This window comes from Myotis yumanensis, unplaced genomic scaffold (assembly GCF_028538775.1).
Source record: "Myotis yumanensis isolate MYYU_CA2020_CCGP unplaced genomic scaffold, mMyoYum1.0.hap1 SCAF_7, whole genome shotgun sequence".
Lineage (NCBI taxonomy): Eukaryota > Metazoa > Chordata > Mammalia > Chiroptera > Vespertilionidae > Myotis > Myotis yumanensis.
In genome coordinates, this window is record NW_027223758.1 from 69,381,172 (window position 1) to 69,398,143 (window position 16,972).

At 46.2% G+C, this 16,972-nt stretch overlaps 1 protein-coding gene across 1 annotated transcript in view; it reads right to left on the bottom strand.

Moving 5' to 3' along the window:
- Window positions 1–5,802: 5,802 nt before the first annotated feature.
- The window catches only part of STK4 (serine/threonine kinase 4), a 90,144-nt gene continuing 78,974 nt past the window's right edge, over window positions 5,803–16,972 (bottom strand). Inside the window, exon 11 of the mRNA XM_070420870.1 lies at window positions 5,803–9,842. Within this exon, the coding sequence (XP_070276971.1) occupies window positions 9,684–9,842 (159 nt within the window). The 3' untranslated portion in view covers window positions 5,803–9,683. The remainder of the gene's footprint in view (window positions 9,843–16,972) is intronic.

A 16,972-nucleotide genomic window follows, 5' to 3' on the forward strand; every position in this document is an offset into this window, starting at 1 on the left:
CTCTGTCTGTCCCACCACACTGAGCTTCAAGACGGGGGACACTGTCCAGTTGAACCTGGACTTGGTGCACAGTAGGTATTTAGAAAATGCTGAATGGATCAACCAATTTGTACAGCTACTGTGTGCCAAGCACTGGGGAGGAAGAGGAAAGAAAGAGCCCGAGGGAGACCTTGCCCTCTAGAGGGTGTAGACAAGCCTGTCAAGGAGGTCCTTTCAGTTCTGTCCCCTCTCCCTCCTTGCTTTTTTGAGGCTTTTACAATGATTTCCTTGTAGATGCTTCACTCGCTCATTCAACAAATATCCACTGGAAAGGTCGTAAGTTGGGGCTTCACATGTGGCCTGCAGACAGGTTTCATTTAGCTGAACAATATTTTTAGTGTATTTTAAAAATGTGAATGCCCTTGGGTGAGGCATGCACTCTCCGGTTCCCCATTGCACCCCCCGCCCCCACACACAGGCGCTCCTGTGTTAGCCCCACCACTTAGATTTACTTTACCCACGTGGGCTGTGATATATTGATGTCTTACCAGATTCAACAGATAGAATGCCAAGCAAAATATATATCCCTGTGTCTTGAAGCTTACAGACTAGTGGGGAGACAGATTTTAATCCAATAATCACATGAATAAATAATAATAAGCTCTACTAAATACAAGAACTATAAGGGTATATAATATAGCAGGGACCATTGACCGAAAAGGTCAGAGAAGACTTTCGTGAGCAAGTGGACAGTTTAACATATGAATCAATGGGGCGGGGGGGGGGGGGGGGGGGATGTTTTCCAGGAAAGCAGTGTATTCCAAGAGGGAACAGCATGTGTGAAGGCCTCATATCATACACAGGGCCTGGTACATAGGCTTTCAGACGTAGATGGTTTCAGTCTCCAGATTGGAGCAAAGACGAACTGAGCCAAGGGTGCTGCTCATGAATTGACCACATACACACCACTGGCCCTCCCGCATGCTCACCTTGTGACATCTAGGCCCAGCTCTGCCCAGGTCAAGGCACAGAGACAGGTGGGCTGCATGCAACCACCCTCATGGTCTTGCTGAACACAGCGAGGACCCACTCGCTTCCAACTTTCTGACCCCACAGACAAGTCCCTAAAGCCGGTGTGGGGAAAGCTCAGGAGAGAATCGTCTGGCCTGAGTCTATCACGAGGTTGTGTGTGGTCCTGGCAGAAAAGCAACAACTCCTTCCCACTCCCATGTATCAATGTAGCCATTATGCAAATAAAGAGGCTGGCCCCGGGACCTGTTTGTGCCGGTATGGAGCTGGCATGCTTTCTGGGTGATTGGGAGGGTGGAGTAACATGGAGTGACTCAGAATCCCCACCTCTGGTTCCAATCTTACATTGGGAACAGGTTGCAAGTGACAGGAATCCAGCTGGAACTAACTGGGTCAAAGAGGGTAATTCACTAGCTTCAATCATTGAAGTGATAAAAGACGGTTACAACTAGAGTTCTTTGGATACAAGCAACAGAAACCTTAAGGGAAAAAATGAATTTATTGGAAGATGTATTCATTTCCTGTGGCTGCATAACAAATTACCACAAATTTGATGGCTTAAAACAACAGAACTATTCTTTCACCATTTTGCAGGCCAGAAATCCCAAAATCAAGGTGTCAGCAGAGCCACACTGTCTCTGGAGGCTCTACGGGAGAAATCTCTCCTTGCCTCTTCCAGCTTCTGGTGGCTGCTGGCATTGCTTGACTTGTGGCTGCATCACTCCAAACGCTGCCTTTGTCATCACAGCCTGTGTGTGTCAAATCTCCCAGTGCCCCTCTCTCATAAGGACACCTGTGATGGTATGTAGGGCCCACTTGGATAATACAAGATGTTCTCATCTGGAGATCCTTACCTTAATCATTTCTGCCAAAAGACCGTTTTCCCAAGTAAGGTAACATAGACGGGTTCCAGAGATTACAGTGTGGATGTAACTTTGGGACCACCGTTCAGCCTACTATAGAAGAGGATTGGGGAAGCTCACCCAATCAAAGGAAAGGCTGACTGACCACGCCTCAGGAAATACAGGGATGAGGGGAGCTCTAGGGACTGAAGTACAGGACTCATGAACCTTCTGTTTAGGACACTGTCATCCAAATGACCCTCCTCCAATCACCTTCTTGCCCTGGATCATTCTGCTCACCGTCCCCGTCCCAGGAGGTTGATTTGCCGAGCTTTCATCATATCATAGCCTCTCCCTTGGTGGGGATGGAGGGCAGAGTACCTGGATTAACATCTACAACAGATCAGGTAGGATGGAAGAAAGGTAGTTACCCAAGAAAAGGCCATGTGGTGTCACCAAAATAAAGGGGCGAGATGTTAACAGGCAAAAATAGTGGATTTCCACTACCTCCCAACTCTTGTTTTATAAATGTTGCCAGCATAAGGAAACGATCTTGGCTCTCCAGGCCCTATTAATGTGATTTAATCAATGTGGTGGATCAGTCTGATGTCTTGTAGTGGAATCAGGGAATCAGTCTTTCTGATACAGAGCTGGGAGAGAACTCAGGTGTCCCTGAGTGAACAGTAAAGGAAAACTGTTATCCATTCCAGCAAAAGGCTTCCAGTGGTTTCTGTTTCTTGGAAGAGAATTAAACCAAGAGATGCCTATAGCTCCAGGGGCTGTACTATGGAGCACATATCTAATACAGCAGCTAAAATTGGAATTGCCTCTTGATTAAAATACCCCCCAGTCAGTTTCCAAGACCCAGCCCATCTTGCGCTGGTCAGACGGGGAAACTGTTTTGATAGGAGTTATCACTCTCCAGGGTCTCTGGTGGAGACCCGGATCTCTGCAGCCTCCTCAGAGATGTGGTACCACCGTTGAGTTTCTATTCTGGGACAGTGGCTCAATGGGATTCTACTGGCCTCCATGGGCCAGGGAGCCAAGTGGGGATCTTTTCAAACTATCCCTCAGAAACTGGAGATAGAGGACAGCTTTGGGATCCTGCTAGACCTCCAGTGACATGGAAAAAGGTCAAAACATTATTTTTCACATGATTGTGGACCTACAGTAGTACTCTTCAGCCCAAGAAATTGGTATTAACATATTAGCTCCAAGTCTTCATCCAAGGTTCCCTGAAAGATTTTAGTATTTGCCTTTCTTCAGCACCTGGTTACCCTGGCCAATGGCCACAGGCCCTTTTGGAGAAGGCAGAAAATGTTCACATACATCCACATAGCAGCAGTACAGCAGTGCTTCCTCAAGGGCAAATAGCATATGTTCCATTCAAAGGGCTTTAGATCAATAACCAAACTCTTGGAATTAGGTATTAGGTGATGCTCTGCACCGGTCATGGTGGCTTAAGTCAGGGTGTTTGTTTTTGCTTTAGAGACTATTTTTTTGGTTTTGTTTTGTTTCTTACGTTTTGTTGGTTACGTTTTGTTGGTTTTCTTGGGCTGAAGAGTACTACTGTAGGTCCACAATCATGTGAACCTTGATGGTTATACCATCAAGTAAGAGTTGAGTGTCAGTTCTGATTAAATTTTTCAGAGTCCTCTAGCCTGTTATCATGCCTCATTCAGAGCCTGCTGAATACTACAATGACCATTCCCACTTAATTTCTGAGGGTCAGATACCAACACCTGCCCCTCCACACCTCTGCACTCCCTCCCCTCTGATATCTGGGAGCCCCTCCACCCAGTACTCTTGACCTAGACTATCCTCAAACAAGGGTCAAGTGTGCTGGGTTCACTGAGGGCCATAGTTAGAGGTATTTGCAGGAAGGAGGCACAAATCAGATCCAGTCCAGCCTCCCAGCTTCAGAAATATTTGAATCCTTTCTTCTATGATGCCAAGGAATTTGGGGCCTTTAAATTCCATTTCATGTGGGCCAGCGATTGGTCCAAGTTTTCACTGGCCAACCCATCGGTTGTTAGAACCCAGCCAGCTCCTGGCCCGAGTGTGGAGAATGCAGAACCCCTGGTACGTGCTGCATGTCAAGAAGATCAGCCTGGTCCAACATTACCTTTCCCCCTTCCTTCTTCAAGCACCACAAAAATCCATTCCCACGAATATTCCCCACATTTCTGATGGTATCAGTTAACAAGTTTCTGTACTTCTGTATGGCTCCAAGATTCTTTCCTGCTCACTCAGAGTCTGTTTTTCACCCTCTAGGCCAGAACTGATTCCCACCCGCCAGTTAGGCAGCCTTGAGGGGTGGGGCAAGCAGGCACTTGGGAGCTTTCTCCAGTAGCGAAGGGTGGGGACTGCTTCCACCCAGTGCTTTGGATTGCCTTGGATTTCTCCCATGTCCTCTCATAGAGCCATTCCACTTGTCACTCTCCCACGCTTCCTGTCGCTGCCCCACTTCACTGAAGTGCAGCAGGGCTGTGCCCTTGGCAACCTGCAGTGCATTGCCAACTTTGGTTTTGGAGATCTCAGCCCCACTGCCGAGTCATGAGATCCTTTCACCGCGGCATGGAAGTGCTCTCCGGTTCATTCTGTGCTCACATTACTCTGGGCTGGCTTTGCTGACTGTCCCTTTACATCATTCTGTGCAATTAGAAATAAACATTCGACCCCACAGCCTGGACATTCCTCCCTCCTTAGATTGGACTGTGACAAAAGCTCCCTCTTCTGGAAGAGTCACCTCCTGGTGGTCAGACCGTATCAAGAAACACAGGAAGTCGCCCTTGACCATTGCGCCCCATGGTCTGCTGGTGCCTGGACCAGAGCATGAGCAGCAACCTCGAGTGTCTTGCCTCATGACAGCCCAATAATTTTCAACACCCACATTCCCTGGAGGACATGTTGCCTGTTCGGATTTCTGTATCAGCCAGGAGTCGTTAGTTGCAAACAACAGAAGCCAGCTCTGGAAAACTTAAGCAAAAAATGAGTGCATGGGATAGCTACTGGCTAGGACTAAACAACCAGGCTCTGAGAAAGGTAGAACAAGGGCAATGTGGGGACCATGGTATTTAGGACCCATGAACCACCTCTTAGGGCTCTGTAATTAAATCACCTTAGGGACAACTGCCTCCATTTTATGTATCACTCTGCTCAAAATAGCAATTCCCTGAAGACTAAGTCTAACTGGACTGGTTTGGGTCGCATGTCCATCACGTGGCTGGGGGAAAGAATGGAAGATCTGTCACCAACAGCCCCACCAGGACAGACAGCAGAGGAGTAGGACCTGCAGGAAAATAACGTTTCGTTCAATGTGGCTTTGCTGTGACATTGATGAGATGCCACAGGAACCTAACTCTAATTTACATCAATTAGCCTGTGGTAAAATTGGTTTAGTTATGCATCATTTCATTTAAAGTTATAAAACCTATTGACAATGTTAAGTGAGGACTGACTTTGTGTTTAAATGTAACTGAGGTTTGGTTTAACATCAGGTTTTATAAACAATTTTCTCACACCAGACTATTTGTATAGGCTGGTCTCTCCACCCAAGATGCCTTCTCTTCCCCCTCTTTCTCCACTTGGCCATCGCTTCCTCATCCTGTAAATTCAGGATGAATTACCTTCTCCAGAAAAGCTTCCTCGGACACTTCAGCAGAACTGATCATCCCTCCTCATGTGTCCACAGGCTGTGTACTTCCTTCTGCCATGGCATTTCCAATGTGGTTCTTGTGTGTTTGACCGACTCTCCAGCTGGTCTGCAAGAACTGTGTCTGGTTCATCTTTATACCCGACAGTTAACTAGCTCAGGATCTGGCACACAGTAGGTATTCAATAAAAGTTTACTCCCTCTCCCCTGGCTTTGGATTCTAGAATAAACACAATACAAAGTCAATGTTATGAATGTTCACAACACCATTATCCGGGCTATAGATGGAGGATCTCATTTTTAGAAAAAGGACAGCCTTTATTTAAAACAAAGGTATAGGAAGAAGGAAGGAGGGAAGACAATTCCAACATAAGAGCACATAGGAAGCATCTCAAATTAAAAACAAGGTGAAGAAGGAAGCTATGTCTCATACATATACAAACTACTGACTTTGACTGATTATTTACATCCAAACCTTATAAAACAGCATTTCAAGTCAACACTAAAGCCAGTGTTATTAGTTCTTATTACAAAAAGTTAAAGCTACAAACTTCACATTTTTTTTTAAGTTGTACATCTGCAACAGCATTTATGCATTTTTTTCCAAGTTGATCTGAGTACAAGCTGGTGGAAGAATTCCCCCCCCCCCCCCAAACACAAATAAGAACATGGATTCCAAAGACAATGAATCTAATCCTGATGAAAACACAAACACAGCGCTTAAGAAAGGATGGGGTGGGAGGGTGTGGAGTGGACAGAAACAGTTTTCTAGTAAATAAGGAGCTGCAATCTTTAGAGGCAACATGGTATGCTGGAAAGGGCACTGGAATAAGAATCAGAACTGAATTTGAATCCTGGCTCTGCCAAATTCTAGCTATGTGACCTTGAGCAACAGACTTCATCTCTCTGAGCCTGCTTCCTTATCTGTAAAGGAGGACAATATACCTGTATCTTCCAGAGCTATTATGTTTTAAATACCTAGATCTCCCAGAGCTATTATGTTTTAATATAGGACTATTCAGCTTATCTATTTCTTCTTGAGTGAGTTTAGTACTTTGTACTTTCAATTAGTCTATTTCACTTAAATTGTTGAATTTATTAGCATAAAATTGTTCATAAAGTTGTTCATAATATTAGCCTGTCGGATCAATAAAGACCTCTCTCATTCCTGATGTTGCTAAGAGCTACTGAGTTTTAAATGGTATAATAAATTTCTGGCACCTGCTAGGTGCTAAATAAACATTACCTGGATCAGAACCTGTAGTCTCAAGAAGTTAAGGTTACAGTTCTTAAGTTGCTTCAGAGTATTGCGTCAGTTGGTCTGTCTATCAATCATCCATTCATCCATCCATCCACCCACCCAAACACTCATCCATCAACCAAATGGTTGGGAGAAGGAATAATGGAGAAGGAAAAATAGAAATTTGCTTAAAAATTATTGATGAGGAAGCTATAAAGATATTCCTAGAGAATTTGAGATTTTTTTAAAGACACTATTAGATGTGGGTCATCGTTTCTTAGAAGGAGAGAACAAGTAAGGGGCTACGAGTTCCCTGGAAGCTTGAGTCACAAGTGCTTGAGCAATGACTGCCACTCAGGGCTCCATTAGTATTCAAGGCAAAACATGACTAGGATTTGCTCCTCTGCCTTCCTGTCACTAGAAAACAAATACAACTGGTCAGGAAGTTTATCTGATCCAAAAGAAATTGATTTCTGGCAGAAGACTATGTCCAGCTAGACTGAAGAGCAATGCACTTTGTTGGACCAGCATGTTGGGTGCACACAAGCTTGAAACAAAATAAACTCCAGCTCAAGATTCAAGAATATTTATGGGGAAAAACTGAAACTTGTTTTACTTAGCTCTAGCTTAGGAAGACAGGAAAAGGGCATTGCCCTCCTGTCTGGCCAAGTGCAAAGTCCTTTTTAAAAAAGCAAGAGGCCGAGGCCGGACTGCTAATTAGCACAGCAGCCGGTGTGGGGGAGTGCCTGCTCCATGATATGGTTTTTACAACTCACTTGGCTGTCAGACTTGACTACTAATTCAGCTGCTTCCCAGCTTAAAAATGCCCGTTAAGAGTTATTTAGTCTGAGTGAGAAAAGGTGGTCCCTTCATTAAAAAGAGACTTTCCCCTGTAAATGCTGGTCCCATACAGTGATGTTACGAATCCTGGTTCTATCACTTACTAGCTGTACTGCCTTCTCCTAACCTGTTTCTTTGTCTATGAAATGGAGATAAAGTCCTTAACTCACAGAGTTATTGTGAAATTTGGAGCTGACAGAAAGAGTCTGCTGAGCAATGTGCCTGGCACATCATGTGGTCAGTGAATGCTAGCTGCCACTTATAATTCCAGGGAGGCCCTCAAATTGTCCTCTGTTCTCTGTCTCTGCCACACAGCTGCTTAACTGGCCAAGCCCTGCAGAACAACTGCCTCTTGCATTTTTTAAAAACTTGCTTTATTGCAAAGAACAGAATCTGGCCACAGAAGAGGAACATTCCCTGCCTTCCCATTGATTCCCAGGTTTGGGAAGCAAAAACAATTCTGGGGTCAAATTTCAGTGTCCTTAGGTGCAACCCAGGCACAGCCCTCTATCTGAGAGGAAGAGATATTTGAAAATAAAAACACATTTGCCCTTCCCACCTGTCTCCTCTTTGCCGTGTGACTAAGTGACAGGTGGCCCTGAGCCAACGCTGCAGAAGGGCTCAGTGCTGTCTTTTGCGAGCCTTCTGCTCTGCTTTTGGCCTTAAATCTGCCTGCACGAGGCCTGTCTGCTATCCGGCAGATGGTGCAGAGGCCATGGAGTGGCTGGCACAGGATCTGGCTCCCCTGGGAATCTCTTCATAGCCTCACCAATTGAAGGGACAAAGCAAGAGCAAGTTCCCATTAGCAGGCCTGCCTGGAGTAACTTAACCAAACGTGACACAGGTCTCTTCCCTTGGAGAAGGGGCTGCTCGGTTCAGTGAATGGGGGAGGGAGCAGCCCGAGGTGTAGTCCCAGCTCCCACTTCCACCTGCTTTGTGATTTTGGCCATGCTGCTTTGCCCTCTCCAAGCCTCAGCCACACCAGATGACAGCTAGGGTCCCTTCCAGCTCTGGCTTCCACGTGTCTGGGTTGAGCCTCCTGGAGAACAAATCTTAGTCTGACATTCACTATCCCTTCCAGACCCCTTAGCAGTAAAATAAAAAAGTCACATATTTGAATGTGGATCACAAAATCAATGCCCGCTACCCGTCTGTAAGGAATGCAGTGCAAAATGCCACACGTGTGACCTTCACATGAACAATGAGAACTTCAAAGCCCTTTCCCTGTTGTGTACTGATCATAGCCCCGTGTTTGCCGGGAGATCCTAGCAGGCCTGTCTCCTCACTGGGTCACGTCTCCTCTTAAGGCACTGGGCAGGATCTGTGCTGTGACTCAGGCAGTCGGGAGAGTGGAGGTGGATAAAAGGCGCTGAAACCACAAAGGCCAATTTGCAGAGAAGGCGCCAGGCTTCTCCTGGGACTCAAAGTAAACAGGACTCTCAAGGCTTTCCCTTGAGCGTCACCAGCAGCTCCAGGAGCTAGGGATGACCCACGCAAGGCTGAAATGTGGTGAAAACTGGCCCGGACCTAATTTTTAAATAAGCAGCCCTGCAAAAGGGTGAGGTTGGCTCCTGGGAGTGGAGTGGCCCCATAGCCCCAGTGTGCCTGCCCTCTGTTCCACAGTACCATAATCTCACAGAAAAGAGGCAAACTGCTTAGAACTGTACCTGTACAGAGATGCCACCACACTGAGTGGGGAATCTAGTTACAATTTACACATATATGCATATTTATAGTTTTTAAAAAGTCTTCCAGAGAGAACAGTTGAAAGCTATTGGGAGAAGAAAAACAAAAGACAATGTAAAACTTTCCCAGCTACCATTGGACTAGGCGTCCTGTTCCTGGGGTTTGAAACTCTGAGTTTAAAAGTGCCCATATAAGTCCTTTGAGATAATAAACCTGACCGACTGAGACACTCACACACACCAAGACATCTCGCTCGCTGAGCAGCGAGACAGCCCTTCCCTCTGGCGCACATTCCTGAGTCCACAAAGGTGCGTGGAGAAGCAACGGCAGAGTGGTGGCTAACACGCCTGAGCAGCGAGCGATCCGAGCTCACCGAGGGCCGTGTGGCAGTGGGCCCTTCCGCTGGCCTGGCTCAGAAGTTCTGCTGCCGCCGCTTCTTCGCCTCAATGGCATCCAAGATGGGCTGCCGCTTGGACTGGTACTTCTGCCGGATCTCTTCAATCTCCTGCTCCATCATGGGGTCGAGGGCCAAGAGCCTCTTCCGAAGGTCCTCCACTGTCCAACTCTTAAGCTAGAAGAGAAGTGGGAAGGGAGAGAGAAGAACATGTGATCACACCGAGCAGGGGTGGCAGTGGTCGAAAAGTGACAGTTCACTCAAATGACGGCATGCCACCAAGCTTCTCTGAGACAATTTATTCCTGTAAGAGTTCCAAGTGCTAATCTCTTTGTGCCTTGACCAAGAAGTTAATGAATCATACTTTCATCTCCCCTACCTTTTAAATTCATTGTTAGGCATTAAAATAACAGCGACTTGATGAATACAAACTAATGGTTGTCTCCTCGTTCTGTCTGACCCAGGAGATGGGCATCTGGACACCACACCAAGGAGACGATGCAGACTAAGGGGCAGATGCTCTCTCCCCACCCCCAGGGTCATACTAATTAATCATCGCTAACATTTACTGGGGTAAATCATACGCCAGACCCCACTCTAAGCACTTTCTATGGATTATCTAGATAAGCATCTTATAAACACAATCCAGGGGTGGGGGGATTGGAGAAACCCTGAAACTTCTGAGAATCCATCACCCACAGAAGAAAATAGGACTCGATACATAAGTTAATAACAATGGCTAGCATATATAATGCTTCACATCCATTGATTCATCTAATCCTTGAAACCCTATGATTTGAGCATGTAATTATCCCCAAGTTACAGATGAACAAGCGAACGAAGGGAGTGGCTAAGTGCCTTGCCAGTGTCTCACAGCGAGTAAGCGGCAGAGTCTAGATTCAAATCCAGAGTCCATGCTCTTGCTCTTAAACTGGCATCGCAGGAGGAGCAGACGCCCAAAGCACAGGCTTTACAACCAACTCCACCCGTCTGAAACATGGCTCTGCCTCTCGCAAGTGCTGTGAGACTCGGGCAAGCTGCCCATCTCTCCGGCCTTCCTCACCTACAGAAGTGGACAGCAATGGCTCATCATGTTTCTCGTTAGAACTGCGAGCACAGTGCCTGGTAGACTGTGTGCTTAGAGATGGCACTGCGTGCGACAGCCCAGCCTCCTCACTGAAGCCCAGGAGCGCACCGGGCTCAGCCTGTGTCTGCAGCTGCTGGGCGAGTGGCTTGGCTGCCGTATGTATGGAGTCTTCACTGAAACCAAGCAAGGCCAGACCTGCCTGGCAGGGGGGAATGAATGCAACATTGTCCACAGCAGGTGGTGATAAATTCTGTGAGCTCACAACCCTTTTAATAGGTATCGGTTTTAAGAACTCAAAAGGCTCACTCAAATCTTAGAGAGATTTATAGAATCCTCACCTCCCTCGGCCCCTTCCTGAGGCCCCAACAGGGAAGTGGTACAGGAAGGAGGGTGAAGGAGCCTTTCTGTCCCCCTTCCTTTAGGGGGTGGGGTGTGAGTGAGTGTGGAGTGCTACATTGGCCTCCCCAGAAATGGTTTAGTGACCTGTCACCACAGGAATTTCCCTTGGCCCCACTACAGGGAGGTTGTCTGAGAAGTGAGAAAAGCCTAACAGTTCAAGACCAAAGGTCCTTTGTAATGTGAGAATGGAAAGACCTGAGAGTGTGGGGAAATGATGGAAAAAAAATGCAACTTCCTTTCCAGGCTGTAGTTTTATACCATCTAGGAGGTTGGTGCTCTAGGAGGTTGATCTAAGCCAACATCAAACCAGTAAAAAAGAAAATATTCTACACTATTTTGAGCTAACATGTCTAAGGGTTGGCACCTTCCCGCAATGCCCATTAAACTTATAATTATAGTTTAACGAAATATTTTTCACCCATCCACCCATTTAACAAATATTCACTGAACACCTACTATGAGCCAGGCACTGTCCAGGCACATAGAATAGTCGGAGAGAGAATCCTGTGGTGACAGGTCACTGAACCCCTTCTGAGGAGGCCACTGTCGCCCTTCACACTCCCTCACACCCCACCCCTGAAAAGAAGGCTGGAGTGTTTTCTTTTTCAGTGAAAAACAAAACAAAATCGGTGCCCTTTTGAAGCTAACATTTTAGTGAGGAAAGGCAGACAAATAAAACACAGTAAATTCCTCTTACATTAGAAGGTGATATGGACTTTGGGAAAAAAAAAACAGTGAAGGAAGGGGAGTTGGGAACTGGGAGGGGAGACTTGCTTTTTATCCACCGTTAGGATGAAGAATCAACTGCAGAATGAAGAAATGTGGGTTAGTAGAGCTGCACTGGCTTTCCAACTCGTTCTTTGACTCAAGGCAGCCCCTCTCCTCCATACACCTGCCTCCCCCTGGGTGAGAAGGGCTGCCTAGATGACCTCAAAGCTCTTTTTAGACTCAACGTCTCTCAAAGTGTGATCCATGGATCACCTGCACCAGAATCACTTGGTAAGAATACAGACTCCCGAGCCCCAAGCCAGAGCTATTTGATCACACAGGAGGTGAGGCACAGGACTGCATGCTAAGGAAGCTATGCAGGCGTGTCTGATAAATCCTCATGTTTGGTAAGCATGATTCCCATCCTCCTTGTTTTCCCAGTAGCAAAGTTCTCACAAAATAATTGGCCGGCCTCTGGTGGGAAGCTTCTTCTAGGTTTCCGATGATGCAGCTTTTTTCCCTTTATGCTAATTGGGGGCAACAATGACCTCCTCTGCTTTATCTCAGCCACCTTCAGACCAACTGACTTGCCCAGAGGCCTTTGGGGCTTAAGTTACACCTGACCTATTAGAACACAGCCAGCCAGTCACTACTAATGACTCGGTCACACCATCCAGATATGGATTTTTCTGAAAACAAGCTGAGAGAATGGTTTTATGGCGCCAAGTATAGCATTTCACCTTCCTGGTCATTGGTAGCATAAATAAATTTCACGTGTTTTTCTTGCAGTAATATAACCGTGGTTCTACAGTTTTGCTACAGAAAATTCTCAAATTGGCCATGTGGGTAGCTTGAGCTGTTGTCACGAATTAATGGAAATGCCACCATTTAGTATGTCATCTGTCCCCCACGGTTTAGAGCCCTCTCTGTACTGTGACTCTCACATTTACATCTCTAGACCCAAATTCTCCTCTGAACCCCAGGCTCACACGTCTAGATCAGATCCCACTGGACATCTCAGTCCCCAAAAATCTTGTGTAAGTTGGCCGCTTATTACATCTAAAACAAAGCTCTGGAGTCCTCCCCCTTCCTCACTCCTAACCTCTTCCCTACTGCCCATTCTTCCCCACCTCAGGGTGCTCAAGTCATCCCCGATTCTTCCCTTTCCCTCACCACCTCCCTGCCCATGTCCAATCCTTCACTCTAATCTCTGAAATACTGGTACAGCTCAAATCCAACCACGTTTTTCTCCAACCCCTCAAGTCAGGCCACCATTATCACATAGCAACAAACATAATTAAACATAGATAAATGGGTTAGATCACTTCACCCTTGTTTCCGACTACACGTAGAACAAAACCCAACAACTCACCAGGGCTACAAAGGCCCACGTCTCTGGCCCCACTGGCCTCTCTGAATTCATCACCTACTGCCCGCCCCCAACCCTTTGCTCAGGACCCTCTTGCCACACTTTATTTTAGATCCTCAGACAGGCCACACTTTTTCTGGCCTTAAGGGAAATGATCTTTCTGCCTTGATGGCTCACCTCCCCTGTCCCCTCGTCCCCCCAACTTCATCCTTGTCCCTTAGGCCTTAGCTCAGAAGTCCCATTCTCTGGCCATTTAATCTAGAAAGGTCGTCTACTTTCCATTATTCTCTATCTCAGCCCCAAGTTTATTTCCTTCAAAACAGCCATGGCACCTTGTAATCATGCTCATTTGTCTCTCTTACCAGGATGAAAGTTCCACGGGGGCAGTGGCTTTGTTTTGTTCACTATGCTAAGCATGACACTGGCTGAAGGAATGAAAAAAGCGCCCTTTGTTTCCACTCAAACAATAAAGGAAGCCATAGAAATCAAGGCAGCGGGCTTCCCTTGAGCACCACCCCTGCGACAAGGCTCTGGGCGAGATGCTGAGAGGACTGGACTGGGTGTGGAACAAGGAGTGCGTTCCCTCCAGGAGCTTACATTCCTCACTCACAGCATTCTTTTGCAGAAAGTCTTTGCTCACTTGATTAAAATTGCTATGTTTTACACTGACCGATAAGAAAGCAGGTTTCCAATCTTGGCTCAGTCAGCAATACAGGGCATGCCCCAATTAAAAAAACAAATTACTACAAGAAACACACATTGGAAAGAACGAGACAATCAGAAGAATAAGACGCTACCCTTCTGGACAAGACAAAATGAATGCCGAGCCCAGAGCCACAGGCTCATTACTGAAGGTGGGTTGTGCTGAACAGACCAAACACGGGGATTTGGGCTCTCTTCCCGGGAGAGGTCACAGAAGGATGGATAAAAAGTAAAATATGCCTCTTACTCATGGTTATTTAGAATTCCCTGACTGCTCGGGAAAATGGCAAGGGTGGGCTCCAAGTGTGAGAGAAAGCACTGATGTTTGAAGTCACTGTCACTCACTCCTGTCTAATAACCGCCTAGACTGCACCCACCATGGCCTTGGCCCTGACGGATGTCTGCCACATGTCTGAGCAAGTAAAGGTAACACATATGCAGATGAGATTTCTCTGAAACAATGAGGCCTCTGAAAATGTTATATCTAAAGTAGGCATTTTTTTTTCAATCCGAAATTCAGCCTTCCTCGGTTTCAGCAGGATACAATACTGTCTTACAACTGATTTTACACATAAACATGGAAGAAATAGGTTAATTACGTGAGCACATGCTGTGTGTTCGGCATGGAGCAAGCACTTTCTGTCTGCCCTATTTCACTTAAGCCATCGGTAAGGTAGGCACCATTATTGTTCTCCTTTTACAAATGAGGCCAAGGAGGATAAGAGTGGGCAAGTAATTCCCCCAAAGTGAAACAGCAAAGAATTGGAAGGGACTGTAACCACCACCACCCGAAGCGTTTCTGGAAATGGGTCCGTGTTAGTGGCCAACGTGGGAAGGCTGACACTACATTCATCTGATGACCTTCACATTAAAAATGCCACTGCTCATTAGTGATGTCGGGAAGTTAGGTGACTTTCTGGATTTGGTTTCCCCATCTGTGAAACGGATGAAGGATCTGCCTCCTCGCTGGCTTTCATCATGTAAAAATACCAGTGCCTGGCATGTGCCTGCTGAAGTGCAGTGACTCAACTCAAGGTGAACATTATTCAAATCTAATCGACTGACTTTACTGGCAGCTCTACTAGGCCGGGACATTGTTGGGCAACAGCTGTTGGAGAAGCAGACAGGTCTAGGGGCAAGAGCGCCAGCTTCGAGTCAGATGGACCTGGGTTCCTGGGAGCTCTGCCCTTGGGCAGATCTAGCACGTGCCTCACCTTCCACATTGCCCAGTACAGGACAACAGTATTTGTCCTACCAGGGAGGCTGCGAGGCTTAGAGGTACTGGGAAAGTATATAACATAGTGTCTGGTGCACACCAGAATGAATTGGGTAAACTGGCACCTGCCTCCTTAAATCCTTTTCTGGAAAATGGGGGAAACAAGTGAGTAACAGAAACAGTGAGTAAGAACTGAGCTTGATGTGCTCTACATACAGTGCAGGACACACAACATACATAGAGGTGTCGCTAAAGAACTGCGTGTGGAAATCCCACATCAGATGAACCTGGTTTGTGTCCTCTGACATAGCAAAATCCTCAGATTCTAGCAACAGCACGAATACAGAAGGCTAATGGGAACAGATTTCTTCTCACACTGCTTTGCAACACGGAATTCTGAATTACACCGTGTCAATGTCGGTTGCACAACTGGCCTGGAGAACAACTGAGAAGATCAGGCTGATGTTTCATCACAAATGAGAACTCCAAGAAATGACACTGACTATTAGCCTGGGAATCGGCAGAGTCGGGCTAAACTAAGTGCATCAGAATGTATAACAGGGCTTCACCTGCCTTGGCTACAGGCCCATATGAACAAACAGGTCTGGTCCTCATCCCAGGTACAGGGTTTAGACCTATTTCAAAGTTCAGCTCCTCTGCTGCGAGGAGCTCTCACCTCTGAACTCTATTATGCAAATAGTATCATGAGTTGTCCCTAAAAAACAACCAAAGAGAGACTTGCCAAAGCTTTAAGGACAAACTTCAATTCTGTACAGACTGAACTCAAGCACTCTCTCTATTCTGTGCCCAGTGTCACAAACAAGATTTCTCAAACACATCACCCCTCTGGACAGGTGAGTCAGGCTGATGCCCTGTCACAGGTAATGGTGTGGCCAACCTAAGGAAAGAACACACCTCGGGAATTTAGCAAGATGATAAGGAAGCTTGATAGAGGCTAAAAAGTCAAATGAAGCCACAACACGCCATCCCATATCTTCAACACCAGCCCTTGAAGGTTAGCAAAAGTGCAAGAGAGAAAACGCACGAAGGTTGTTCTAAAGGCATCGAGGGCATTGATTCCGTTCCACTGAGGATACCTTTCTTGTCTCTGGGAGTGGGTTCCAGACTGGGGAGAGGTGACTTTAGTAGATTCCCTCTTTCAGTGGATGAGTAAGAAGATAGTCAAACAACAAAGCAAGGAAGCTGACGGGTCAGATCACAACTGTGCAGACTAAGCAAGCACCAAGCCAGAACCTTCCATTTCAAAAGATACTGCTCCTTTAATGAACCTTGTGTAAGTTTTAATGAGTGATTTCCTCTGATTCAAATTATGGTCATGCCAAATTTTGCTTCCATCAGGCCCTTATAAAATCTTCCTAATGCTTCTCCAATAAGGAAGAAAAGTTGTAAAACTATATCAACTAAAGAATACTTCAACTCCATTTTGAGTTTATGATGATTTCAAATCAATACATGGAATTGTTATCAGAATTCCAACCAAAGAAAACATGACTGCTTGTATATAAAATATGTACCAAGAAGACTGGAATGAAACGCAGACCTCAAACCTGGGTAAAAGCAAAGAAACCTGTCTGCAAGCAGGCCTGCCGACAGAGTGACAAGGGTCAACTGACTGGCTTCAACCAACCTGAAGACTGAATCCAGAGAGCCCCCCACCTAGCGAATGGAGGCTCGGCATGTACAGTGTGCGTGTGGCGTAGAAAGAACATGATTTGATAAATGGTATAAACAAAAAGACAAGAAGCAAAAGTTTTTTTTTCTTGAAACAAAGAGGTTTTACTGTAATATATATTGCTTGCATACTG